The sequence below is a fragment of the Taeniopygia guttata genome, chromosome 8 (assembly GCF_048771995.1).
Source record: "Taeniopygia guttata chromosome 8, bTaeGut7.mat, whole genome shotgun sequence".
Taxonomy (NCBI): Eukaryota; Metazoa; Chordata; class Aves; order Passeriformes; family Estrildidae; genus Taeniopygia; species Taeniopygia guttata.
This window is the reverse complement of record NC_133033.1, coordinates 18,766,002-18,793,540: the sequence shown is the minus strand read 5'-3', so window position 1 is coordinate 18,793,540 and position 27,539 is coordinate 18,766,002. Positions and strand designations below refer to the sequence as shown.

Genomic DNA, 27,539 nt, shown 5'->3' with positions numbered 1-27,539 from the left:
AAATGCATTTAAGTATCAAGTTTGCTCATGCAGACAGAGCAGATGATTCAAATAATGAGAATGTGGAATAAACTCAGATAATGACAATGTAGAATAAACTTGCTGTTTCTGTCATGAAATTCAGCAAGCTACACATTTTCAAATCTTAAACTCCACTCACCTACACAAGTCTCGATATAATCTGCTCTAACACTACTTAATTTATATATTAACATAACATTAACCTTAATATTTAACACTATTTAACACAAATAAAGGAAGAGAAACAAGAATTGCCTGTTACATCTAAACACCCACAGTGTTCAACCCTCTATACTAAGTAAATGCATACTACTACCTGCTAGCTGTAGAAGACATTACCATCATTTTGGAAGAGGGATGAAAAAGGAGATAGTACTTATCTCTCCAGGGGTATTCCAAGGCACAGGCAGATGATAGTTTCACTAGTTTCAGGTCAGATTCCTCAGGGAGTGCCTTTACACAAATCTTGAAGAACAATATCCCTAAATAAGGAATCATTAATTTGTTACCTAATGGCATAAAATTTTCAGTTTAAATCATGTTGCATGTTAACATTCAGAGCAGGGCAAAATTGACAAAAGAAACTGATAGAAATGAAGCGTCCTGAAAACTGGTGGTGAAATGACCCGGTTTTATTATATGAATCTGCAGAACAGGCAGAGAAACATGTTATTCATCATCTATAGAAACTTCTTGTGAACTCTGTTCAGGTCTTTGATATATTGTAAATTACAGCTATTCATAGCTCCTTACAGTGTTACAGTTTACAACCACACCCCACAATATAACTTAGTATTGATACTCAGATGCTCCCTGCCACCCCTGGTTCAGGGCACATCTGGGGTTTCAGATCAGAAAAGTTTCACAAGAACACTGCAAGAAGTCATGACACAGTGGTCAAAAAGAAGCACATCTCAGTCAAAATTAAATTCTGGCAACATGTAGTAAGTGGTATGTTAAAATATACCATTAAAAAAATCCAATAGCCTTCTAGAATTTATAAAAAATTTTGCTAAAATTATATTGTGAAATAATAAACGTTATTAAAATGGTGTTTTATTTCTGCAAGAATATGCATAAGGCAAGCCTCTCCTTTTAACAAAGTTCTCAAACAGTTTTTAATCATATTCTTAACAAAGAAAATGCTTAATTTCAAGCAGTTTATTACTATAGTGACATTATCTACTCATACAGAAGAAAAAAAAATACAGTATTTTACCTCAACATGGATTAAAAGAAGGACTGTGTTAGGTCATGTAAGATGCATTCCAGTGTTCAGCAGTGTTGCACCAAAAAAAATAATGTTTTCCAAACTGCCTGGAAACACCACCTATTAGAACTGCATTCAGTGTAATCACACACAAATATCAACATATAAAAAACTAAGACTACCTTAAAAATTTTGCTACAATGTTTGAAATAATATATTTGGGCACATATATTGACAATAAGGACAAAGTTTAAAAAAAATGAAAAAAATCATACTCATGGCAGCAAATACAAACATATGCTTAGCGTATAAGCAATTCTTACTGAGCTCTAAATCATTAATGAAATGAATATGGCCAATTACAGTCAGAATGATGATGGGAGATTGCAGACAAGTTAATGTGCCATGTCTGCTCCTGGATACAAATGTGCAGCAGACATTCAAGAACAAGAACAAGCACTGAATGGCAAGTCAGGACAGGTAATTTTCTCTTCTGGAAAGAGTTATAAATTCAGCCGAGAAATACTTACAAAAACCTAAGAATTCAACAGAACAGAGCTTTGGACAGTAACTGAAGCAGAAGACATAATCTAATCAATTCCACATATTTTGTTGCATTTTGCCCCAAATTTTTCTTTAGTAAAATGCGTTAATTTCAGATACCTAAAAATATACAATGAGCTTACCTGTAAAGAGCAGGACTCTCTTCCTGTGGAACATTATCAGTATTAAAAATGAAAAGAACAATTAAAACAAAGGTAAGGAAACACTGCTTGGACTTTTTCACAGTAATGCACCATCTTAGGTAATGACACTTTATACATTTATGGTATAATACCATGTTATACATAAATGTTACCTTTATAAAACACAAAAAAAAACCCCAAAAAACCCTTACTGGTTTTTAATAACTCATTCTCACAAACATAGATTTCAGATATGAAAGGAATGCATAAACCTCCACACAATATCCAGCAAGAAACACTGTCACCAGGAGAACGAGCAACAAATTCAAATTTGGGAAATGATGATCACTTAAATACAACAGAACATGCAGAGCTGATCAGGAAATACATTCAAATATGAAAGTTACTGACAACAAAAACCAGAATAAATGCAATGTTTCATTTATCAATTAAAAAAAATGAACAAAATCTATTACAGTATTTTGTTACAGCCAAAAAATAAGTTAGAAATACAAAAGAATCGTGTACTACTAAGAGTCTGTGAGAGGCCTGTGTTCATGTGCATGAAACACAAGCAAAATGAGAATGCTTTGTCTTTTTGAGGAAAAATAACACAATAGTTATTAAAACATTGTAGTAAAAGTCCAAAGGTGTTATACGATAGAAGTTGAATCTAGAACATTAATCTACCCTTTACTGAAATAAAAAGGAAAGTATTTTTTAAGTTTGTCTAAAACAATGAAGTTGAATAAAACTATACAATTATCTGAATTCTTTGAGAAAATACATTTTTGGGCACTTGTGGATTGCTTAGAAATACAATGTTGAAAGAAAAGTTTATCTTACTTTATTAGACTTTAAGTTTTTTCACCACTGAACTGATCTATTTTGCTTTGAAGATAGTCCTAACTTTATTGTTATTTGACCATTTACCATGTATCCCAGATATTCTCAAACAAAACTACCAAATATCCAAGTATTCAATAAATACTAGTACACCCAATATATAAGTCTAGAAAGGAAAATCACATAATTCAAGTTATTACAAATAAATAGCTAGCTACAACTTTATAAATATTTAAACAAAATTCTGCTAAGTATAGGTTAGCCTCCTAAATATACAACTTAACTAACAAAACCATTGTCTAAAAGTCAGAAAATAGTTCAGAAAGACAAGTATATTTTTGGGAAGTTAGACTCCTACAGCATTTGCTTTTAGGGCAAACTCAAAGCACATTATCCACTACTTCCCAAAACTGTGCTAGCTGTTCCTCTTTGGTTAGTTAATGAGTTATAGACTTAAAGCTACTTAAAAAAATAAAAATCCAAATACAAAAGTATCTCCGTGAGAAAATGTGCATATGCTCCCCGGTGCAAAGGTTACAGAAATCAGCGAGCCCTCCTCAAATCCCTCCTGTTCTCAGAAAACACGTGCTACTTGTCCAGAGCCACACCTCAGAGAACAGCCTTTCCTCTCTGGGAGGAAACACAGCTAAAAATGCAAATTCATTTTTCCTTTTCTGCAACAAGTCTGTGATGAGATCTATCCTTCTGCTGGAAAACAGAATGAGACTGTCAAGTGAAAGCATGGAAGTCATTGATTTACAGACAGGAGTTACTGGTCCTTTACAGAAAGGAGCTACTGCTCCTTAGTACAGCAGGCAGTTTTCCAAAGCTGCATGGCATCCTTTTCCAAAGCAAAGAGCAATACTCCTGGTCTTTCCTTTAAACATCCTGGCAAATATTGACAGGTGCACCTGAAATATTAAAACCAGGCTACATGTCATAGAGCTCCAGCCACGTGGTAATTATTTGGCTTTTTTGGTCCCTTCCTGTACAACCAACTTTAAAGTGTTCGCAACCTGCTTTTTATGTTTTTTGGAGACCTTTCTTAGGAAAGTAACCAATACTATCACTTGAACACTCCCACTACTGTGACTCACGAAATCAAAAGTATTATTGTGTAGGGCCAAACTCCATTTGAGAGATTACTACCAACACCTCCCACCTCATTTCAGAGCAGTGCAGTTCCCAATCTGTACGTGGCACCGCTGTGAGCCACTGCTTGCTCTACACACACATCTTACCTCAGGCTGCACTGCAGGGGGAAATGGCTAAATAGGACTTTTCAAAGATTGTGCCACATTGGATGTTACATGCAAAACATTTAATAGTAACACAGAATGCCCATTTAGATCGTTTTGATTGCCAAGTAGCAAAGCTACTGCAATTACAACATGCTGGGACAGATTCACAGTTCACAAAGCTTAGCAAGCCCTAGGCAGAGCTCTGATATTTCTTTAATGTCTTGCTCTGATAAGACAAACAAACAAAACGTTGATAAAACATGTAATTGCCAACAGAAGAAAAACACTATTTTTACTTAACTGACATAAATGGAATTCTTCCTTTACCATTCACAATACTTCATTAAGAAATCTCAGAGCACTCCTACAGAATCTCCTTGTCAATCAGATGAGGTACTCAGGTAAACATTTCAAAACACCCTTCTATTACACATTTTCTTTAGTACAAGACAGATGTGAGAAAGAGCATGGAGGGGGTGGTGGCAGGGAACAAAGGAATAAAGACATTTATACCACTTGCCATTCTACTGGCAAGGGACTCCTAAAATGCTTTTTATAAATGTATCACCACAGGTGTCACACGAATCACCCTACATTAACATCCATTGTAAACCTGAAAACCAATGGTTTTTAAGACAGATTTTTGTTTATTAGTTCCAGATTTTTTTTAGTGTTTCTGACTATATGCAAATACTTCAAGTGAAGTGTTCATAACAGTCTAATTGATCTAATTGCAGCAAGGTTTCTTTGTGAAGTTTTTTTTTGTTTGTTTGTTTTAAACAGAATAACAGCACACTTTTATATTTACCTATTGCACAATTAATTGCTTTTAAATTATATTTACTATTAAAGTAATTCCACTACTAGAACAAATAGGTCCAGATAACTCATTTTGGCTCAAGGACTCTCAGAACGAAATAATAATAATTAATAAAAACCCACCAAAATTCTAATTAAGCCATTAAATAGAAATATATAGAAAAAGCCTGGAAGAGTTCATGAGTAAACATCTGTTTAAAAAACACCTCTGTAATAAAGTACAGTACAGTATACAGATGCCATACCAGAATATCTCCAGATGGAGCTATTACAGACAATGATAATGCCTTTAAATGCTTATTATGGGATCTTTGTCTTTTGAAATCATGGTTTAAAAAAATCTTCAGAGGCTCTTTAAAGCACAAAAGCTACTTTTAAGGTTCTACCAAAAAGTTGATTTATAATCAGTAAAAAAAAAAAAAAGAATCAACATCACATCTGAGCAAGCACCCACCATAACCCTACTGCTGCTCCCAGATTAGCGTGGTAACCTCCAGCCCGTGCTCCCAGAGTTATTCCATCTGCTCCAACACTACAGGCTGATGAAGGCTGGAGTATTCCTCCCTTGGGACTCCAGTGAGAATGTTAACATTCTTACCATAGTTTTATAGAAGCAACAGAATTATAATATTATCATTTAATAACATATTTCTGTTATTAAATCAGCCTTCTAAAAATATAAAAATATTTGATATTGTGAAAGTGTCTTTCAATTATACTTCAATTTTCATTTTTAATAAGGAGTACCTAATTAGAACCATCACTTTAGAACTATGACTTTCAGCTATTTTCACGTAAATAGACAAACAGTTAAAAACATATTTACTAAGATTAAATAGAATTGAATAGCAAAAACATACAATCTGACAATGTTGTCATGTGCTCTTTCCAAGAGTGCATAGGACATATTTCTGCAGCAGTCAATACAGTAATTCTTTTGATGCAATCTCAGTCAAAGCTGTAAACATTCCTAATTGTAGTTTCTTGGAAACTTTTGGTTCCTTTCAAGTTTTTATTAGCAAGTTGCACTGGGCATTCCCCTGACGTTTCCCCCCCCCCCCCCCATCAGTTGCAGACAGCATCACCCTCCTCCACCTGTAACCCCTCTGGCTGTCCAGAACTACTCATCAGCATTTCTTCAATATATTCAGGGCAGTCATCCTTCCCTTGCAGTGCACAGTGACACTTCCCACATGCCAGTGCTAGCAAGGCCCCCAGTGCATGATCTCGAGAAGCAGGTTGATGAGGAAGTCTGCTATGCCTTAATGGGATTTCCTGCAGGTTTGGGGTCATAACCGTATAGAAAAGTAGCTGCTATTACAAGGATGGCTCCAAGGAAAAAGACACTGAATAGAATAGAGATAAAAAAAAAAGGTTTGTTTTAGTTGATGCAAATTTATTTATGCAATACAATCAAAAGAAAGGACATATTTCCATGAGGAAAACAGAAAGACAAATTATATTTGTCCAATTGATAAAGTGCAAAATAATTAGTATGTATTTATTTTACAGGGATGCAGAAAGCTGTTGAGGTAAGAAACTTGTAACTACAAATTAATGTATCATTATACTAACATATTCTGAAAATTAAAATTACACTTTCATGGAAAAATTTCTAAAAGCAATCAGATCAATCTTTTTTTTTCTTAAACTTTTATCTAAAGATGTGTGCAAAATGGAAGCAGGAGCTGAAGAAAAGCAGCTTCTGTGGTTACCCACTCATTCTCATACTACATATATCATGTTGTTGGAGCTGTATTTGCTTTGAAGCCCAAAGCTTATGTCAAAACAAATTACTGCTGCCCAAGAACCAGTTTGCAAGTCAGTATAATCTAATTTTTGGCAGATACAGAAATATTTGTCTCATGGAAACACAATAAAGGCATCTTTTCTATTGTGACATTTTGGTCTTTCAAGTTGTTTTGATAGTTAAATGATACAAAATAACTGAAGTCAACAGACAATTAGTACACAGTTTAGAAAAGAATCTCCTTACAGACATGACAACATCAACAATTTCATCTTCTGAACCAAATGCTAAAGAAACTGTGGCATATGACATGATAATCCTTCACAGAATACATTTAGCCTATTTTGGGACGTGGCCCCTTGCAACACATTCAAGCATTTAAGTACTTTACATCTATTACCCTTATCAAAACTGTTTGTTGATGCGACAGAAACAATTACACAGTTTCAGTTCAAATGCATTGTTAGCATAAGCAAGGTACTAAAGATTAAGTTTGATTAACTCAAGTTAGTCAAGTTTTAGTAAATGGGATCGCTTCAAGTTCTACATACTGCTACTTGGCTGTATTTAATTTTCAACGTGTTTGCAGAAGCTGTCAAGTTACTTATTAATTTTCCATTTAAGCACACAGAAATTCTTAAAACATTTTCTGCATTTGTTTTAATAGGACAAATATAATCTACTTATAATTAATGTTCAATGTCCCCTACTTCTTAAGTCTAAACAGCTATTCCATTCCTTTTTTGAATGCTTAAGTCCTGATAATACCAAATCACAGAATGGGTAGCGATAGAAGGGACCACAGTATTGCAAATACATATATTTTAGATTAAAAAATGGTTTTTTGTACCAGATTCAAAAGTCATAAATATTATTCAAGATATTTTTATGTTATGAGTGCATGCAACGTATGCAATGAGTGTTGGTCAGTCAAAAGTAAAATCCTATTCCTACACCTGGAAGTGGGATTATTAATTCTACACTCCCTATAGGAACATGCACTGCCAAGACAAGCAGTGTCCTCAACCTAGCCATGTACAAAACCTGTGGCACACAGAGCCACCACGGTCTGATCCCCAAAGCATCAGGACACTGTACGGGGCCTAGAAGAACAGAGCAAGCAATTATTTTTCTTTCTCACCTGTTCTCACTACTAAATGTGGCATTGCCTTTAGAAACAGCTCTGCCTTTGGGCTTCTGGGTGCCCTTGGGCAACTCAGTGCTGCAGCATCACTTCCAGAGGTGCATGACCTGTGTTAGAGCCTGTGGTGCGGGCGAGGAAAAGGCACAGAGGCGATGTCCCTGTCCCGAACCCTGCAGCGCGGGACACGGAGCGGCGGCAGCCCTTGTCCCGGGCCCGGCAGCGCGGGACACGGAGCGGCGGCAGCCCCTTGTCCCGGGCCCGGCGGCAGCCTTTGTCCCGGGCCCGGCAGCGCGGGACACGGAGCGGCGGCAGCCCTTGTCCCGAACCCTGCAGTGCGGGACACGGAGCGGCGGCAGCCCTTGTCCCGAACCCTGCAGTGCGGGACACGGAGCGGCGGCAGCCCTTGTCCCGAACCCTGCAGCGCGGGACACGGAGCGGCGGCAGCCCCTTGTCCCGGGCCCGGCAGTGCGGCACACGGAGCGGCGGCAGCCCCTGTCCCGCGGGTGCGGTGCCCGCGCGGGCCGCAGGGGGCGCGGCCGGGCCGAACAGCGGCCCCGGGCAGCGGCAGCAGCCGCGGCACCCCGAGCCAGCGGCTCCTCACCCGCCTGAGAAACTCACTACGGATGAGGATAAACTTTGGTGTGCAAGCTGGACCTAGATATTCTGAACGTATGGCTTGGATGATTTGTTTTTTATCTATTTTCGCAATAGTTTTCAACTATTTGTTTTTAGTACACATGGAAAATAATTCTTACCTTGTAGGGACAAAATCTTGCAGCCAGAAATAGGAGATCAATGTTGACAGTATAATGGAGAGAGAAGTTGCAAATCCCTTTAAAATGTTGTCTGCATACTTTATAACAGCAGCAATCACCAGCCCTCCAAGAGCCTGGAAAAACAGTGAGGTTTGGATTCACTGATAATTTAACTGAGAGCATCTGTTTTAAAACCATGCACCTACTTAAGGAAAAGCTCTTGTCTATATTGAGGAGCAATACATTTATTTTATATTAGGAATATGTACTGTTGAAAGTAAATACTGGAGGAGTAGCTCTTTCCTCATTAAAGAAACTGCTTATCACATTAACCACCACTAAATGAGTTGAAATACTTGTATGTACATTTTTAGCTACATGGGGAAGGGCATATAGAGAGATAATTTTAAACATCACAAAATAAATAATGCTTACATGCTTTTAATTTGCACAATACTTAATCACATACTTGTTATATATTTTCCAGATTTTCATTTAGAGTATGATAATGATAGATCAGACTTTCAACTGTAGAACTCTCAGCACCTTCAATGACACCCATTAGTTTCCCCAGTTATTTATAGAAGAGTAAATCTCAGTGCCTTCACAGAAACATGCAACACAAGGTCTCACCTGTAGAACAACCACCACCCAAGTAAGTTTATTGTATCCTTGAAAAAATCCATTTTTTGACAGTTGTTCTCCATCATAAATGTAAACACCCATAAGTCCAAATATGCTACCAAAAAATCCTGAAAGTAGAAGATTGGTTTAAAAGCTTCAGGTGAAAAACATACAAATGGGTTCCCTGTCCTTACAGGCCGTTCATGTATTTCTGATTTTAAAATTGGACTGTCACTTGCAATACTATCACATCCAAATGCAATCAGTTTGCTGTTCTCATTTAAAAGCTATTCTCTACACTTAAAACAAGTTTTATTGTTTCCATTAAGATATCCTTAGCATACTTTTAGCATGGAAACTGAGACTAATAATAATAATCAGCTTTCCTTGGCAATGGATTTTATATTGCAGCTCCACCCATACCACCAAATCTTATCTTAGATCCTAGACCAATCCCCAGCTAGCAACCTTTCTCTGCCCCCAAAATTCCCCAATATAAGGTTTCCTGATGTATTACCTACTCTCTGTTCAGGAAATTTAGTTTGAGTAGACACTGTTTCCATAAGTACAAGCAGATAGTAAAGAGAGGTTTTGATTCCTCCCACTATACTCTGGTTTCAAAACACTATGGTCATGTAAAAATGTTTTAATATATTCAAAATTAACTTCTGCTTTTTTAACTGAAACCACTTATAACACAGTAGTAGGAAAATAAAGGAAATAAAGATGGCTCATTGACCAACTAACTAATTACAAAAGAAGCCACACCATGTCCTGTTCTTATAGTACTGCACTACATTCTGCCAGACTCACTACACAGCTCTGATCAACTAAATCATCTCGTGACTTAACTATACACTGAGGATTTGATCCCTAGTCTGTTCTAAGGTGCTGGGAAGGTCAAATTCTGCTCTGTGTACTCATTCAAATATGCCATAAATAGTTATTGCCTACAAGTGAAGACTAGAAGGGTTTCATTAGAGAAACAAAGGCACCAATAAGTTTTGTCCCTATTGAAAAACAGGAACAAAAAGATATTGTTGATGTCATGTTTCCAATCCTCTAAACTGGACACGATTGCTTTGAAGGTAGGGAAAACTCACTCATGAACACAGACCAACTCTGTCACCTTTAACATCTAAAGTCTGGAAGGCCCAAGGCTACTTTGGGAATAGAATGTGGTTTTGCACTGATAAGTGCACAGTAGCTACCACTATTCAAATAGTTAAGATGGTCTTTTGCATGAGCTTCTCCTCAGTGACTATGCACACAAAAGAAACTGACCTTTGGTATTGAAATAACAGTAAACAATCCCCTCAACTTTGTTCATAAACAAAGCAGATTTTATAGCTTGCACTTTTAATACAAAAAACTGCCTACCCAGGCACAAGAGAAAAAAATACGTTAATTTTAAAACATCTCAAAACACTGACTTGGAAATGTATTTTGTTTTAATATTCCTATATTCTCTAAAGAATAGTAAAAAAAAATTTAATTGACAGTTTCTGCACAAATGTACAGATACTCTATTAACAAAGTAAATCAAGAACTAGACTGAAATCAGAAAGTAACTGCTATAATTTCCTCTAGCAGAGTTTGACTTCCGGTTTTAAAATAACATATATGCAGCATACTAAAATGCTGGTTGTATTTTTTATTTATCCATTTATTTTGCACAATTATCTTAATGCTTCAGAATGCAATATCTCTAACAGATGATTAAAATTAAACTTACCAAGCTGAATGTTTCTGATCCACACAGACTGCTTAGTTTCCTTTAAAATTTTCTCAAAATAAACTCCAGCAAATCCACTAGAAAAGCATGCTATGAGAACTGCAATCAGGCCTACAAACTGTGATCCTGCTGAGTGCTCCTTAGCAGGGGTTGCTTGAGAGTCTGAAGGCCACTGGATGTAAAAACAATTAGACAAAATTCACTGATTAAATCACTGAATAAAGTCATGAGCCTGTACAAAATGCAAATTTGTTTTCCACCAACAGTAACAGTTACTAAATACAGACAATCACATACTTGAAAAGTTTTGTATTTTGTACTATAAATACTTTTAAAGGACTGCAATGCTACAATTGTTTTCCTACGTATTTGTAAGGAGTAAAATTGTGCCTGAACTGGGAGAATACTTATCAATTTAAACAGGTGCAAGAACTGGTTTTGAATCTCAGTGTGACTTATCATGGTCATTCTCTGACACCAACTTGTGCCACCCTACCCTACAAATATAAGCACAGTTAGAAAACTACTTACACCCGCTGTCTTTAAGGTAGAATGAATTGTCTTTTTCATGCACCCCTCTTTGGTGAGTCGGCAGACCAGTTAAATCTTGCAATGTGCCTAAGGCTAACTGAATAAAATGCAATCCATGGACAAACTTTATGAGGAGTCTGTTAAATACTGTCAGAGTGTTTTGTTCTCATTTTTCATTATTGAATTTAATCAACATATCTTTTTTCAATTTCTTAAGTTTTTAAATAAGGATTTCTAGGATATACTAAAATCTGCTGAAAAATTTTAGAATAGCCTCTTATCCCATGATCCTGCCCTCTGAAAACTACGAACTCTGGTACCTGCACTATTGAGAACTGAGCCCAATTTGCTTCTTGAAATTAGTCCAAAGTAAATTTGCCATGCTGAATCCACATGACAAAGTGAACACAGCCTGTACTGGCAGAGATGATCTGTGAATTCCTAATGCCTGAAGAAATGTGCTAATATAAACTATCATTATTACTTGCAGGTTGCTCCAGAGGCCCTGTCACATTCTACAGTAGAGCACTGGGTTGCAAAAGAGGTGTTTTCTTCTGCCTTTGAACCATTTCTGGTGTCCTCCAGACCTGGTCAGTTGTGATTCGTAGCTCCTGACTCTACTCTGGTGCTCATGTGCAGCTGGCAGAATCAGAAAGCTGGATAATCAGTATAAAAATCCATGTTTCTTGAATAAGCTCATTAAAATCCACAAAATACCTGCTAATATTTACCTGCACAAATGCCACTCCTGTCATCAGTATTACAAGTGACAGCCACTGGTATACACCCAGTTTCTTGCTCAACATGGATACAGAAAACAATGCTGTGGTAAGAATTTTCAGTTGATAGGTAACCTAGAAGAACCAGGAACAGTTACTACTACTGTGGCATAATTCATGGGTTTTTTTTCAAACTTACAGAGAATTCCAAATATGCAATACCTGGTATGTGGCTGCATCTAGGTTTGACAATGCTACATATAGCAAGTTGTTCTGAAGAGTGTAAATTCCTGAAGGAATAGCAAGTTTAAGAGTTTCCATGGGTTTGTTAAGGATTTCATCACGTAGCACTCTGTTCAGAGTCCGTAAATTGCATTCTACCCAAAGAAACAGTAAAAGAAATAGACATTCACTAAAAGGAAAGGAGTGGGAAAAGGAGAAATAGCAATGTTCTGTTCTTAAACTGTTTCCCCTTTTTATAGCTATCACTATTCCAAGACCTGAAAATACCATCTATGTTTGTTTCACTTTCACAGGGCTTGTATATGTAAGGAAATATGGCTGCAAGTGTCTTCCTGCAGCCTGGAATATCAGAATGAAAAAAGTATTCAAAATACTTTGAGTTAAACTTATTGAAACTGTTTCAGTAATTTAAGATAATATATCAAAGAGTACCACCTAAAAAGAGCATATTTAGAATCCTACAGTCATCTATATTTATGAATAGACTGACATTTTTAAGCTGCTGAATATCAAACCGAAATCAGTTTTAAATAAATTCAGTTTTAGATATGCAAAAAAAGAGCTGGAGTAAATGTGAATATAGTTTTTTTTTTCTTAGTTTAAAACTATGATTCTTCCTGTAACAATGAAATTGCTTGTTCCCTTCTACCTCTGCTGTTTATCACAGGTTTCTAAATTATCATTCGTGCTTTGGACACACTTAAAGCTTTTCATTTTTTCCTGCTTCTACATACAGATTTCTTAAAATGCCTGAGCAAACACAAACTTTGAGATGCTAGCATAAAATTCATTCCTGCACTCCTCAGTATCCATTCCCTTAAGCAAATATGTAGTATGATTATTGTCTTTCCAAGACTTTCTTACACAAGGAGAAAGGAAATGCTTTGTTGTATGCCTGTACTCACATGGCTGCTTTGCAGTTGCCACTACAATACAGCATATTGATTAGGAAAATTACTTGGTGCAAAATTTGACACATACTGCTGTCTTTGTAGACTAATAGAACACAGGCCAAAATCTTCAGAAGTTCAGCAATAACTACTGCAGTAGAGGATAAGTAACGAGGTCCTTCTTCTTTCAGTGTCCGAGAATAGCGCATGGTCAACACTAAACTTGTGGTCTGAAAAACCAGGATGCCCAAGGAAAGGTACTTTAAATTGGCAGACATTTCTTGACTTTTTCCTTTCTGAAACAGAAAAAAAGAAACAAACCCAAAGGAAATATTTCAGATATTGGAAATCCCCGATTTCTTTATGTAGGTGAAGGCTCAGAAGGTATTTTCAAGGTGAAGGTTTTTTCAAGGTCAAAGCTGTGGTACAGCAGAATGCCCAGTACTCCTGCTGCAGTGAGCTGTTCCCAGACTGAAGAGATCTTCCCACTCTTCCACCTCTCCCAAGCCTGTCAGGTTGTAGTCTCTACCTTGCCAGGGGTCACCATGCCAGAAAAAGAAGGGTGAGGCTTTAAATGAGAATGAGAGGTATGCCTGGCAATGAGGGAAAAGGAGAGCTGTGGGAAAGCAGAGTTGGAGAGAAGACATGGGATGGAGAAGCTTTAGGGGAAGTAGCACTAAAGCTGTCCTGCTGATTATCCTGCCCAGAAAAAATTCATTGAATATAGATGACTCAGTGACTGCTACTGTTTTCTCAGGCTGCACTGACTACCACAAGTTTCATGTTAGTAAAGCTGTACCATCCTCATCTCTACCAGGAATGTTCACTAAGTTTATGCAGTTTTCTTTGCAATTTGTCACCAGTTTAAAGGATCAACTTAGTGCAGAAGACTAATAGACACAGTAATTTTATTTTTGGAAGCACAATGTATGACAAGGAGATTTAAAAAAAGTTTGCTGCTACTCAGACTATCACATAATTTTTGCTATGCTTCATATAAAGAACTTTCATACACAGAAACTAATATTTTCTATAAAAGATTATCTTCTACTCCCTTCATTGCCTAGTTATTCAAAAACAGAGCAATTTTTTATAATGTCAGAGTTAAATCAATAACTAGAAGTGTACAACCATGTTTACAAGCAGAAGAATAACAAACCAAGACAATGCATGTGGTTCCCAATTTCAGAAGTGCAGACATAGCCCACTTGCTGGGTGCATACGGCAGAGCTGTCCTCATGTTTTACACTGGCAGGTGTAAAACACAACTTCTGACTCATTAACTACGCAGCTTTGTCCACACTGCTCAAGGATGTGCTGGTACCTCTAAGTATTTGTGGCTAGAACTGAAGCAGTTTCTTGCTAACTGCATTTCTCTAGCTCAAGATGCACTTCATTGATGGTTTTGTAGACATTTGGAGAGCTACACTCTTCAAATATTTCTGTTTTGTCCTTATCTTGTCTCTAAGCATTTATAGATCTTCTCCAGTCAAACACTCAAAGTCAAATTATTACTTATACAACACTGACACTTAAAAGACATTGCAGTAACCTGCAAACAGGAGTGGATTATCAACAGCCACAAAGATATGAAGTACACACTTGCATCCTACAAAATAAAATTGTACATCTCAAAAATTATGCCATTGTAAAAATATTTGTAAAAACATACTGGCAAATACGGAAGAAAAAGATGCCAGGATGCAGAAACTAAGGAAGAAACACACAAGGTTCATTAAGGAATCTTAACAGGAGAACAACTTTGATGAATAAATTTGCTACAGCTGAGAAGTAGAAGAAAAAGAATAGTTCCTGCAAAGTGATGAAGAAGTGACATGCACATTCAGAGACCACGCTTTCTGGAGAAATACCAGCAACACAAAGACAGAGAGAAAAAACAGTAAAGAAAAAGGAAACCTACTGAGAGAGGACACAGAACTGAATTTCACTAAAAGGCTTGTCTATGATACTAGAGAAAACTGACATTTATGTAAGCCAACTTGAACAAACAATTTCTTTCACTGTTCCCATCTACCTAATTTCTTAGTATTCAGACCTAAAAAACTGGAAAAAAAGAGCAACATATTGTTAAGACAAAAACCACTGAATTTCATGAAAGCACACCTACAGATAAATAAGTCCTTAGAACTTTAAGCTGTAGGTTTTTCAAACTTCTTTGGTTTTGTTTTTTTTTTTTGGTGGTGGTGGTGGTGGTGGGTTTGTTTGGGTTTTTTTTGGGGGGTTTTCAAAATGCTTCTAAACAAAATAAAAATACAGCTAATGGGAACACAGATTTCCCTCCTGACTCAGACCCAAATCTCTGCATTCTGTCAGCCTGTGAAATGACAAAGGGTTTTACAAATGTTAAAAATCATCAGATATCAATTCTGTAACCTTCAAAGAAGAGTATATTATTAAAAATAATGTTCACTTTTTTTTTTTGTAAAATACAGCCATCTATTTATGAAGCAGCTTAAGATGTAATTTTAAATATAAATCACTAGTACGTTGTTAAGGAGGAAGTAGCAAAGCAATCAGGATGAAAATAAAAACATAAGCACAACACTTTAATAAGCCATAAGCAAAGCCATAAAGAATCCATACCACACCATTATCTTTAACTTCTGTCTTGTCTTCCTCAGAAATCATGATAAAAAAAGTGAACTTTCCCCAGACAATATATCTCAAAAAGGCACCAGTAGCAGGAAATATTTCCTTACTGTAAGTCTCTAATGCATTTCAGAGTTCCAAAAGTGCACATAGAATGGAACTTAAGTGTCCAGCATGATAGCTGAAATAAGAGTATTTTTTAAAAGTTGTCCTGTCAGGGGTCAACAAGACAGGCTTGTAGACAGCAAGTGTGTGAAGTTTCATGCTGTACTTACAAGCTGGTTCAGTGAGCAGGAACTAGAGTTCTGAAATGTACACATGTCAATAACATAACCACGCTCTCCTAAGCACACAGAACACCTCATCAGCTCTCCTGGTCCCTTCTTTTGAAAAGACCTGCTTATCACTCATGGACCTCTTGTGTAAACTGGGAACAATCCAAAAAAGGAGCAAAATATTGAACTTTAAAGACTATCTTCGACTGCAGTCTCACAACACCTTTAGATTTACAGGTGACTGTCAAGAGGGGTAAGAGCTCACTTGTAGCCATGAGCTCCTGCTACCCTCAGAGCAGCAGCTGTGCAGTCCCAGAACAAATGAATTATTGCCTTCAGTAACAACCCACACCTGGATCTTAAACCAACAATGATAGTGAAGTTCCCACTGCATTTCCTGTACAGAGCTACACCTTAGGTTTCCTACTGGGCTTTGGATGCACTACTTTGTACTCTGCAGGATGCATCTGTTTGAAAAGTGAGATTTAGGTTTGCTAATTCAAAGACTGGAAGTTGAGTGGTGACATGAACTCTTTCTTTTGAGCTTTACACCAGGGTGTGCAGTTTCCTGACTAAAATATTAAGAAACTCATCTCAGGGACTGGGCTCGTTCCTCTTCTCTTCTGTTAGTCTGTGTGCAAAAAGAAATCAGTTCCTTCTGCGTCATTTCTTCCGTGTGCCATGGCCACACCCTGCAGCCACAAGGAAGGCAGCCCTACACAGGAGCCAACACACAGGAAGCCAAGGTGGCACTTACAGCCAGGTAACATTTGGATTCAGTACACACAGCTGCATTAAATTTGGATTCTATGTGAAGAGCTGTTCTCCTTGCAAGTAAAAAGGAGAAGGACCCTGGAAAGGTTTTCAGAACACAAAGCAAAGCAGTCTATACCGGAAGTAATACTTTCAGCTCAAACTATGAACAATAGTATGAACAATAACTCTACAAAGGAAGCAATTTTTTTAAAGTGGAAAATCACGTATTTCCAGCTCATAATATTAATTCAAAAATAAATAAATTTCTGAGTTGCAGATTTTCATCTCCCTTTGTAATACCTCCAACCCAGGTAAAACTTAATATTTTTATTTCATCCCTATATTTTCCCTCCTAAAATACTGGTAAATTCTAATATTTGCAGATGAAATTAGGCCACAATCAATCTGAATTAATAAACAGCACACCAAAACTCCTTGATATTAATCAGAGTTTACTACAGAGCAATAAGATTATGGAACTTTTCTTAACCTTAAGATTTTGTCTTTTAAAGATCTGATGGTATAAATTTCGTAAGATTTCAGCTGATAAGTATCTACCGTTGCAAAATCCTGTGCAAAATTAAGGATTAGTTTATGAACTGGTTTCTACACTTAAGTTTGTGTAAGGACTCAAAATCTTTGTAGAAGGACTCAAAATCAAAATTACAGGGAGTATCAGAGAAACTTATAGGAAAAACTCCAAGCACCCAACATTATGTGAAGAAGTAGATGAAAGATAAGAAAAAAATTAACAGTAAATTCCAGCAAGTCTCACAACAAAAAAAGTAAGCTAAATTCACCAAAAGATTTGACAAAAATAAACTCTACTGACAACTATTTCTTTACTCCTCCATACTCTGTCACAAGAAAAGTTTAATTTAAAAAAAGAAAAATAAACTAACTAGTATCATGCTCCAAATCTTCACAGTGATGTTCTTAGGTGAATTAAATTCCTTCCAGCCTAACTGTGAAATGTTTTCACTACTGACAGTTTTTAGAGTAAAAAAGCCAAGTTACAGGAGTTATTTTTCCTAGGTCTTATTCCATTTGATAACTAATCAGTTTACTATTGCTCAACCAACAAAAGGCATTTGTGTATAAATTAAAATGCAAAGCCCAACACAGAAGTAGAGAACCAGCCTTTCAAAACTGCCAAAGGCAAAGTTTAAATTTTTTGTGCTACTACACCAAATTCTCCACTTGGGATCTGCTGGAAAATAAACACTGATTGAATCTGCCTCTGTGTCATTCCAGTGGTACATGTATGGACACACCTCCTGAACATTTGCTTTGAACTCATGATAAGAGATTAAAGAAAACAGGATGGTGTTCTCATATTTCTCCTATTAAATATGAACCTAGTGCTGACACCACACCTATACAAATACAATAAGCTGCCAACAAAGGAAAAGCCCGGCTGGAAGTAAGAGATAACTCACAGAACCTGAAGGACCTATCTTTATAAAACTTCTTTCTATGCTTTACTTACTTTCTACACACATTGCCCTCTTCCCTGGGCTGGATAACACACAAGTGACATGACATTTTCTGCAACACAACTACATTCCTCAGAGAAAGTTCTATTCCATAAACATTCCTTTTTTTTTTTTTTTTTTTTTTTTTTTTGGAGTGAATATAGCTTTGTATTTATCGGAAGTAGTATATAATACAACATACACTTTAAGTATAGAAGTGGAAGGAAGGAACCTCATGAAGTTCAGCAAGGCCAAGTGCAAGGGCCTGGGCTGGGCTAATTCAGGAACAGACTGCCCAGAGAACTGGAGAAACTCCTTTACTGTAAGCGTTCAAGGCCAGGCTGGATGGGCTTTGAGAAACGTGGTCTATGGGAGGTGTCCCTGCTCATGGCAGGGAGTCAGAAACAGATGATCTTTAAGGTCCTCTCCAACACAAACCATTCTATGATTTTATGACAAATATCCCACATGGCACAGAAGGCACATAGACCTCTCCAAATCTAAAAAAAAAGTTAAAATCTAAAAAGTTAAGTGCTGCTGAACTGCGTTCTGAAGAAGATTTTACATACACACAAATAATTTAACTGCCATATTTGGACTGCTAAAATTTGACAATTCTTTCTCCTCTCACCACAAGCTGAAATCTGTCATGCCACTGTAATTGTAGTAATGCATGTCCTAAATATTTTGTATTTCACACTTTAAAATGTCACTACTACGTTTTCCATTTTCCTCGTACTGTGAACAAGTTTCTTATTTGTTCCCTCCCATAAGCTATCTACAGTTGTCACCTATACCTCCCAAATACCTGGCACTTTGCAACTAAATCACTGCAATTAACTTCATCATTTTAAAACTTACCTTGCTCTTTCTTTTTTTGTTTTCCAGTTTGTTACTCATTTTTCTTGCTGGAGACATTATAAAGTGCACTAAGTACACTACGAAAAAAGAAACAAAACTGTGCTTCTCTTGGAGCTTGTACAATTCTTCAGAAATGTGGTTAAAAGCAAAGCCCCTGGCAAAGTCTGTTCCTTACTCTTTGAGCAGAAACTGAGGAACAAAGATTTTTTTTCCATATGAAAGTTCCCTTCAGGCAATATTTCCAATTTCTCAATTTACATTAAAAAAAATCTTAACTACTGAAAAGAATTAAAAACGTAACTGCATTCAAATGGTATTTTTAAGACAAGGTGATCAAGTAGAACACTGCAGATCACTGGAGGACCTTGCTCCTGCAACGTCATCTTGCTCCCTAGGCACAACCATATCTCATGTGCTGGTTTTGGCTGGGGTAGAGATCATTTTCTTCACAGCAGCTGGCAGGGAGACGTGCTTGGGATTTGTGCTGAAAAGTGCTCACAGGGACATTTTCACTATTGTTGAGCAGGGATTACACTTTTTTGCCTCCCACCCCACCAGTGAGGAGGCTGGGAATGCACAAGAAGTTGGGAGGAACACAGCCAGGAAAGCTGACTTCAAGAGACCAAAGGGATATATCCCAGACCATTTGGAGTCATGCTCAGTACATAAAGCTGGGAGAAGAAGGAGGAGCACAGCCAGGAAAGCTGACCTCAAGAGACCACAGGGATATATCCCAGACCATCTGGAGTCACGCTCAGTACATAAAGCTGGGAGAAGAAAGGAGGGGGAGGTTCAGAGTGATGGTGTTTGTCTTCCCATGTCACTGTTCCACATGATGGAGTCCTGCTTTCCTGGAGATGGCTGAACACCTGCCTTCCCATGGAATGTGGTAAAAGAACTCTTTGGTTTGCTTTGCTTTGCTTGCAAGTGCAGCTTTTGCTTTACCTACTAAACTGTTTATGTTTCAACTCACAGGTTTTCTCACTTTTACCTTTCTGATTGTCTGCCCCATCCCACCAGGGGGGTGAGCAAGTGCCTGTGCCTTAGTTGCCAGCTGGGGTCAAACCACAACTCTTGGCCATTTTAAAACCATGCAGATGGTTTTCAAAAGTGGCAAGTGCACCTAGGTTCAGAGCAGTTACACATTAAATGGTAACTGTTAAAGATCAACCAATGATTTCTTCTCAACTTTGCTCTAAAACCTTGGCTTCTGCCAAAGATAGTGGAGGCTGTATCAGTGATTCGCTGGCCATATATATAATTCAACCAGGAAATTCCACCATTGCCAAGTTTAACAAAGGGAATGCAATTACATATTAACTATTAACTAAAGTCTCATTTCAGAGAATGCTATAAATTCCTTGGACCCAGGCAAGGTTTTCTTACATGTCAGAAAACTGAGCAGAAAGGGAAAGTGGATGAGCTGTTTTATGAGCTCACAAAGGTTTTCTGTTTATTTCTTTCTTTTGTGGGGAATAAATAGCATTCTAATCTATGTATCAGGCAGGAAGAGTAAAGCACTGTGAATTTTAAAATGTGGGATCTGTGGCTAAGTGCTCTTTAAGCCCACCACCCTTATCCTTTACACCGAACCTAAGAATCCAGAGATCATATTTTTTTTTTGACTGATGAAAATTTGGTTTGATGAATATTATACAAATCACATATTGAGTATAAATATTCTGCATTTTGGAAATTCAGGCCCTCATTGAGCTAAATGTCAACACCAGCATTTCTTGTAAGATGAAGACTTTAACTCTGCCTAGCAGTGCAATAGTTTTATATTGACATAACAGTCATTAAGCCCAACTCTGCCTGCCAGCACAGAAATTTGATACAAGCTGCCTGAACTGCATCTCGTTTTCACACAGTACATACACTGTGTTCACTATATAGATCACAGTATAGATAGATCCCAGCAGCCACATTCAGACTCTGAAAGCAAGGAGCCATTCAGTTCTCAGTTGCAGTTCAAATGCCCACCCCTCCTCAAGCACACAGGAGTGCAATGCCATGAACCAAAGGACTGCTGGAATGCAGTTCCTGCAGATGCAGCAAGCCAATGAAGGAGCTTGATTTAAGGTGCTGAAAGACTGAACATTGAATCCAGCTGGGGTTCAGCTGCAGCTTACACTTATGCTATGTATGAATTACAAATCAAGTCTGGGTGCTCAAGGCAACACAGTGTGTCAAACATCTCAGTCAAGGTGACCTACTTGGAGTAGAGTCACACAAACTAGATCCTCCAGGGAAAATCAATCTGTAGATACAGCAGCATGCTAGTAATTACAAATAAAATGGGACAATTGAACTGCACTGAAGAGGTATAAATGTAAGACAAGGTTGAGAAATCCAGTGGCAAAATCCTGAACTCCTAACTCCAGAACCATCTGACATTACCATGCCAGATCCTGAGAAGTACAGATGTTAAGAATCTCTCCTCCCCGCTAGAGACATCCTCCATTGATGTGATCCAGCTGTGCAGCCTCCTGAGCTCCAGCAAAGGCATGTAGCCCGCACAAGCGGAGTGAACACAGTGGGAACTGAATTAACCGGTGAAAAATAAGCCCAGGCAGTGAGCAATTCAAGAACAATATGGGAGGAATAACTGTGTCCAGCAAACCTGTCCCAAAGATAAGTATGTGATGTGCTCCCTTTAACACTGCCAAATCGGAAACTGGTTTAAGGGGACATGTGACTTGAATTCTACAGGTACTGGGCTCAGATGATCCCTGCCTCTTTCTCATTGTTGCAAACAATAGCATTACCCGAATAAGGAATTAGGCTGTGTAGGCATCCTGTAGGATTGCTGGAGGCAGAGTTAATCCTGACAATACATTGCTCTAAAGAAAGCTTACTAGAACCAGCCTTTCCCCAAACCTGTATTTTTGCTACACATACTACTTCTACCAACCAGAACACCACGCATCCCAAACAACGGATACTTATCGCCCAGAACCGTGATTTTTAATCACAAGTTCTTCTTACAATGCCTAACAATGTACAAGGGAATAAAGAACTACAGTTTCCAAAGGGAGAGATTATTGTAAATCACTTTCTCTGCAACTGTCACCTCCCTCAAATTCACCCTGCAGCCTGTAGCTCAACTCAGGGAGCACACTGAAAGTCAAGTGCAGTGCCTATGGAGAGAAGCAGCCCCACAGACTTCGAGAAAAGCAGTCCATCACAGCTAATGTTTATTCCAAGACCCACTTTGTCATTCTGCACATATGGTCTTTAAATAGCAAAGGCTGTCTTACATCCCAAACCTCCTGTGTAGAGACCACCATGAAAAAGAAAACTTCCCACTGTGGTGCTCACTCAGTTTTAGACAGGTTTTGTTGCATATGTTCTTTATGTCCCAAATAACACACCCTCTTTTGCTCAAAGCTGTGTCAGTCTTCTTCACCCAGTCATTACCTTAAAATATTTTTATCTGGAATCCAAGTCTTCCTCCCTCTGGTCTAAAACATAGTTTATAGAATTTAATAAAATGAAACAAATTCGGGTACCTTCTGATATTTACCTTTTATCTTTTAGTTTATTCCATAATATGTATTATTACATTTGTTATCTCTCTGTCCTCTAAGTTTCTGCTTAATCCATAAGTGTTGTACCACTAGAGCGTTTCTAATTTCAAAAACTTGGTATAAAATTATGATAACCATGCAAATACTCGTAAAATGCATTTCTATGAACTTTACATGCAGCACCACATCCCGCATAGTGAGCATCTCCTCAGCAGAGCACCAGCAAGGAGTCACAACCTCAGCAGCACTGACACAGCTCCGGCCAGATCCGTGCTCCTTCCCAACTTCACACACGGCCGCTCCCCCACAGCAGCCTCAACTTCACCCTCTTGCCCAAACCGCTCCATTTGCAGACATTGCTCTGGGTGTCTTCAATCCTACCCTTCCCTCCCCAGCCTGCTCCCACAGCCCTGCTTCCCGCCCATCCGCTAACCGCGAAGGTCTCCCCCAGCACAGGCCTGCCTCAGGCTGGCCCCTCACGCACGGCCCCGGCCGGGCTCCGCTCCCACCTGCGCCCGCCCGGCGGCCCCGCTCGCCGTCACTGCCGGCCCAGCGCGGCTCGCTCCGGCTCCCGGTGCTTCCGGGAGCCGCGGTCCCGTCCCGCAAAGGCTCCGGCTGCAGCCGAGCCCCGCCCGCTCCGTTCCCAGGGCCGCGGCTGCAGCGGGAGCCCCGGCCGGGCGGGCGCGGGCAGGGCCCGGCCGTGCGAGGGGCGGCGGCGGGGCGCGGGCGGCTCCCGGAGCCTGCGGTCCCTGCGGTCCCTGCGACCGGGGCGCGGCACGGGCCGTGTTTCGCCAAACCGTGAGCGGGGAACTTCGCCAGCCGCTGACACCAGCGTTTTGTACAAACCCATCGCAATTTATTAGAGAATGGTAGGGCTGGTTCGAATTAAGGTGCGGACCTCTCAAACAGGACATTACTGTGTTGTCCGAAGAAACAAATTGTCCTCTGAATGTTGAAGATCGTATATAGGCATAACCTATATACAGGTTGCAGGTTGATTTACCGATGGTTGGCGAAGGGTAGTGGTGCACATCAAAACCGAGTGAAATCCTGGCCCCGCGGAAGCTGGTAGGAGAACTTGAATGGAAACCTCTCCCACCAATTACAATTGTAAACCATGACAGAAAAGCATGCTTCTAATAACGGTAATTTTAATGGCAGGCACATGTTCAATAACACATTCATTAAAAGTATGCCTTGTGTGAATGCATTTTGTTAACACCAAACAGAAGGTGGCTCTGAGAGCTCCGGAAGAGTTTGCTGCAAGGTGTGGAACTGCTGCTGAGCTCAAAAACGGGCCCTGGTATTTCAGCGAGCACACTGATGTACCTGCTTGTAGATGCACTCACGAAATTAACCTTTCAGATACACGAGGTACCACAGGTTGAACTAAATAATTGAAAAATGAAGCCAAGATGGTATTCGTTTTATGAATTTAATTATTTTTTCTATTCCTTCCAAGGAAAAAGGCTTTCTTTTTCCGCAGCTTTTAGTTCATCAGCCTAATGTGGGGTACATGTGCCTCATATGCTACCCTACAGAACACTAGGTGTTTGCAGTTGGTTTGAATGGAGTTCATAATGTTTTTGCTCTGAGCTGTTTCATTTTTCTAATGAATAAACTTTAATTAACCCCCCAAAAATTCAGACCTGTGGAGTTTTTGGGTTTTTTTTTTGTTTTGCAATCTCCATATGGAATTTGCATTTGATTACAAAAGACTAAAACCAATGCTCTGATACTACTTCAGCATCTTTCCTTCTGTCCCATGGAGAACTGCTTATCAGAAGTTTACATTAGCCTTACCTTATGTGATGATTACTAGGCACAGTGCTCAGTTTGCATATACAACAATTTATTTCCCTTGTCCACTTTGGTTAATAAACAGGTATTTCCCTAAGTATTCATTTGTCACACCAATCATATCAGGTAGGTGTTCATCTCATTCCCTATTGGAAATAAAAATAAATCCTATAGGTAGGGTGCCATATGCTCTCTTAAAATGATGCCTAAAACACTGACACAACTAATGATAACTACTAATGACTAAAACCATAGGTAAACTAATGAGGGGCATGACATACCAGCTAGACATGCAACATAACAGTCAAGTAGCATCTGCCAATTTGACTTAATGGTATTTTCTTTCTTACATTAAGTAATCTAATAATACAGATTATAATCTGTGTTTAGGATGTCAAGTAACACTTAAGTTCATATAGACCATTTTGATACAGCAGCAGAGAGAGCAAAGGCACTCAGAACACTGAATAACATCAGGAGTTGGGGAGTAGAGTGTTTCCCAGCAGAGCTCTGTAAAAAAAAAAAAAAAAGAGAAATTTGATAAAACCATTCCTAAATAGGTTTCTATTTCCTAAACAAAAAAGAAATTTCCTAAAATTTCTCTTTATTGATATTATAAAAGCATTGAAATTTTCAGAGAAATAATTTTGTATTAGGCCCATCTATTATGTAGACACTTCTATTGTCAAAAGACCATGTGCCACATTTATATCAACACATATTTTTCAGTGATAGTCAGGGTCAAAAGTATAAAGCACCTATGTGGTCCCACTTTTCTTCCTTTTTGTCAAGACTGTTTCATTTATTATGTTGCACATGTGTTCTCAAACATTTATTCAGATGTAGGAAATTTGACAGATTTCAGTTTTATGTGACATTTATAGGAAGAGAACAGTAGAAACTACAGAGGAAAAGTTCTTACCACTTGACTGCCACCTGAGTAGGGTGAATGCTGAAAACAAACCAAGAAATAAATTTATAGAGAGTCTCCCAGCCAATGGTTTTGAACACATTTTTTTCCTGTGATCAACAAGATTTTAATAGCTTAACCCACAGCATAGTTTTAAGTTGTTCAAGGGGAAGGCTGAACTAATATTAGTATAGATTTTTCTCTTCAGACCAAGTCATCCCAAAATTTCTCTATCCACCACCCAGGTTCTTTCTTTACTGACAAAAGAAGATTAAAGTGCTGTGATGAAAGTGTTCTTACCGGTTTCCCAGAGTAAGTGCTTCCTGAGCCAGAGCCACCCTGTGAAACAATTATGAACCATTTAATTTTGTCATACAAGGCTGCATGAACAGTGTCCAAAGAGCACACAGCAATCTTGAAAATGCCCTGGATATTAGTGGGTCTGATAATGATTTTGATTTTACCATTTTCACTGCAATTTTCCCCCCTATTTGAATTGAATGGTCTCAAACAAGCACGGCTATGTCCATTTCATTGCATGAACAGCTTCAGAGGAATGGGTCAAAGCAATGTGTCTTGTCTGAGCTACAGAGTTGGAAACTGAAACAATTACCCTGATATTTAAATACATCATTCTTATTAGAATGACCCAAGAATGTTCCTATGAGTAAGTAACAGGGTATATAAAAACTTTGCTATGGAGGAATAAATGCTGCCTCATCCTAAGGTTCAAGCTTGAGCAAAATATTCCAATTTTTGTTGGTAATTTTTCTCATACATTTACCATTGTAACATAATTTAAAATTTCACCCTCATTGTTGTTACCTATCTTAAAACCCAATATCCCCATGTCTAATTTGGTTGCAGAATACTGAAAGAATATCCTTACTGGCTTTCCTTGATGACTGCCTCCTGAGGAAGAGGAACCCTGAAAAAAGATACCTGTTTTTCACTCTAAGTCTATTTGTGCTTAAATAGTCTTGCTATATGTAATTAAAGACCACAGAAGAATGAAAGCTGTTTTGTATCCAGTCATCCAAAAATCCCAGGTAGAACCTTATCTGAAATACATGTATTTAACATTTTCTGTTATGTGTGTTCTTTCAAATGTTGTATTGGACAATTTAATACAAAATTCTCAAGAAAAAAAGAACTGGTTTATAGTTGTGTTTAATATATGGAATAGAAAAAATAATAAAGTCCAATTAAATCATAATTCTCCTGGTATCAGTCTATGGTTACATTGGGAGAAAAAAAGAAAGCACCAACAAAAAAAGGCAAATTATAAAAGTCCTTCACTCTATAGCCCCTACTTAAAGAAAACTCTAATAATAAAGATAGTTGAAAATAAAAGTAGGTACAGAAAAATTAGATGTTCTGAAAGCATCTTATTCAGTTTTCTGGTGAAGTGGCTCTGCTTATTTGAATGGCATTGCCAACAGGAAATGTTACAATCATTAAGTCTTTAAGAAATGCCATCAAATACATACAGAAAATGTCTCACCTTTAGGATTCATGTATTAGAAAATGTAACATTTATGATCATTTTTTAATAACAAGTACATATTTTCTATAAGATATCTTTTCTATAAACATTTTATCAACTGTCACTGAATGGCAAGAGTGAGGTCAAAATTACGTAGTAAAAAGTAAAAAAGTCTGAAATGATAGAAGATGAAATTATGCGTAGTTAAATGGCAACTATTATTTCCTGTGAAAAGAAAAATTGTTTTCTTCAAAGCAAGACAGAAATACTTAAGACAAATGCATACAAAATCAATGAAAAGCTGAGCTCTGAGCAGAAAGTGTATTATTATTATAAATTTAAAGATAAATAGCTGTTCAGAAGTTCCTTATACACACACACAAATCCAATGACCTCATTCTGTGATTACTAGAAGTTCAGCTACACAGTAATGTGCTGTCTCAAAACTGTGTGAAAATAAATACTGTGTTTGCCTTTGTTGAAAGTATCCCAGGTAAGTAAATCATGTGCCACTCTTTGCATATTAAAGTAAAACTCCAACTGTCTAGTCCATAACTAACTTGGTAATAGGGTTTTTTAGCAGGTGTATAAGAAAAGAGAAAGGTAAATGTGAATGTTTTGT

General features: G+C 38.0%; 2 protein-coding genes and 1 long non-coding RNA gene across 25 annotated transcripts in view; 1 reads left to right on the top strand and 2 right to left on the bottom strand.

Annotated features, from left to right (window-relative positions):
- Window positions 1-638: 638 nt before the first annotated feature.
- On the bottom strand, window positions 639-23,635 carry SLC35A3 (solute carrier family 35 member A3). Of its 3 annotated transcripts, none has more exons than XM_030278677.4 (8): window positions 23,231-23,635; window positions 13,306-13,510; window positions 12,304-12,458; window positions 12,094-12,216; window positions 10,832-11,003; window positions 9,106-9,224; window positions 8,473-8,606; window positions 639-6,169 (listed from the first exon to the last, which is right to left on the bottom strand). In XM_030278677.4, exons 1-8 carry the CDS (start codon window positions 23,633-23,635, stop codon window positions 6,079-6,081), a joined length of 1,404 nt encoding a protein of 467 aa, XP_030134537.2. In that variant the 3' UTR covers window positions 639-6,078. The 3 variants fall into 3 exon arrangements, with proteins under 3 accessions (XP_030134537.2, XP_030134536.3, XP_072788646.1); XM_030278676.4 differs by lacking the exon at window positions 23,231-23,635 and adding an exon at window positions 15,819-19,501; XM_072932545.1 differs by lacking the exon at window positions 23,231-23,635 and adding an exon at window positions 19,192-19,501.
- LOC115496224 (uncharacterized) lies at window positions 19,952-26,516 on the top strand. 2 transcript variants are annotated; one of them, XR_012057054.1, is made up of 3 exons: window positions 19,952-20,080; window positions 21,643-23,866; window positions 26,299-26,516. It is a non-coding gene; the product is annotated as an uncharacterized lncRNA (long non-coding RNA). The 2 variants fall into 2 exon arrangements; XR_012057055.1 differs by having other exon boundaries at window positions 19,991-20,080; window positions 21,600-23,866.
- The window catches only part of LOC101234018 (uncharacterized), a 72,888-nt gene continuing 69,204 nt past the window's right edge, over window positions 23,856-27,539 (bottom strand). For 18 of the 20 annotated variants that reach the window (XM_072932530.1, XM_041717861.2, XM_072932533.1 and 15 more), the window contains 4 exons: window positions 26,321-26,359; window positions 25,732-25,770; window positions 25,444-25,473; window positions 23,856-25,031 (listed from right to left, as the gene is read on the bottom strand). In XM_072932530.1, coding sequence (XP_072788631.1) covers window positions 24,933-25,031; window positions 25,444-25,473; window positions 25,732-25,770; window positions 26,321-26,359 — 207 coding nt within the window. In that variant the 3' untranslated portion in view covers window positions 23,856-24,932. The remainder of the gene's footprint in view (window positions 25,032-25,443; window positions 25,474-25,731; window positions 25,771-26,320; window positions 26,360-27,539) is intronic. The other 2 variants (XM_041717865.2, XM_072932538.1) reach the window with 1 other exon arrangement.

Excerpts from the sequence above, each read along its gene's own strand:
- SLC35A3 (XM_030278677.4), bottom strand. The coding sequence starts at position 23,635 with ATGTCCTGTTTGAGAGGTCCGCACCTTAATTCGAACCAGCCCTACCAT. Across the intron at positions 12,217-12,303 it reads TAGATGCAGCCACATACCAG|GTTACCTATCAACTGAAAAT; the intron begins GTATTGCATATT and ends TGGTTCTTCTAG. Across the intron at positions 8,607-9,105 it reads GGGTGGTGGTTGTTCTACAG|GCTCTTGGAGGGCTGGTGAT; the intron begins GTGAGACCTTGT and ends CTGTTTTTCCAG.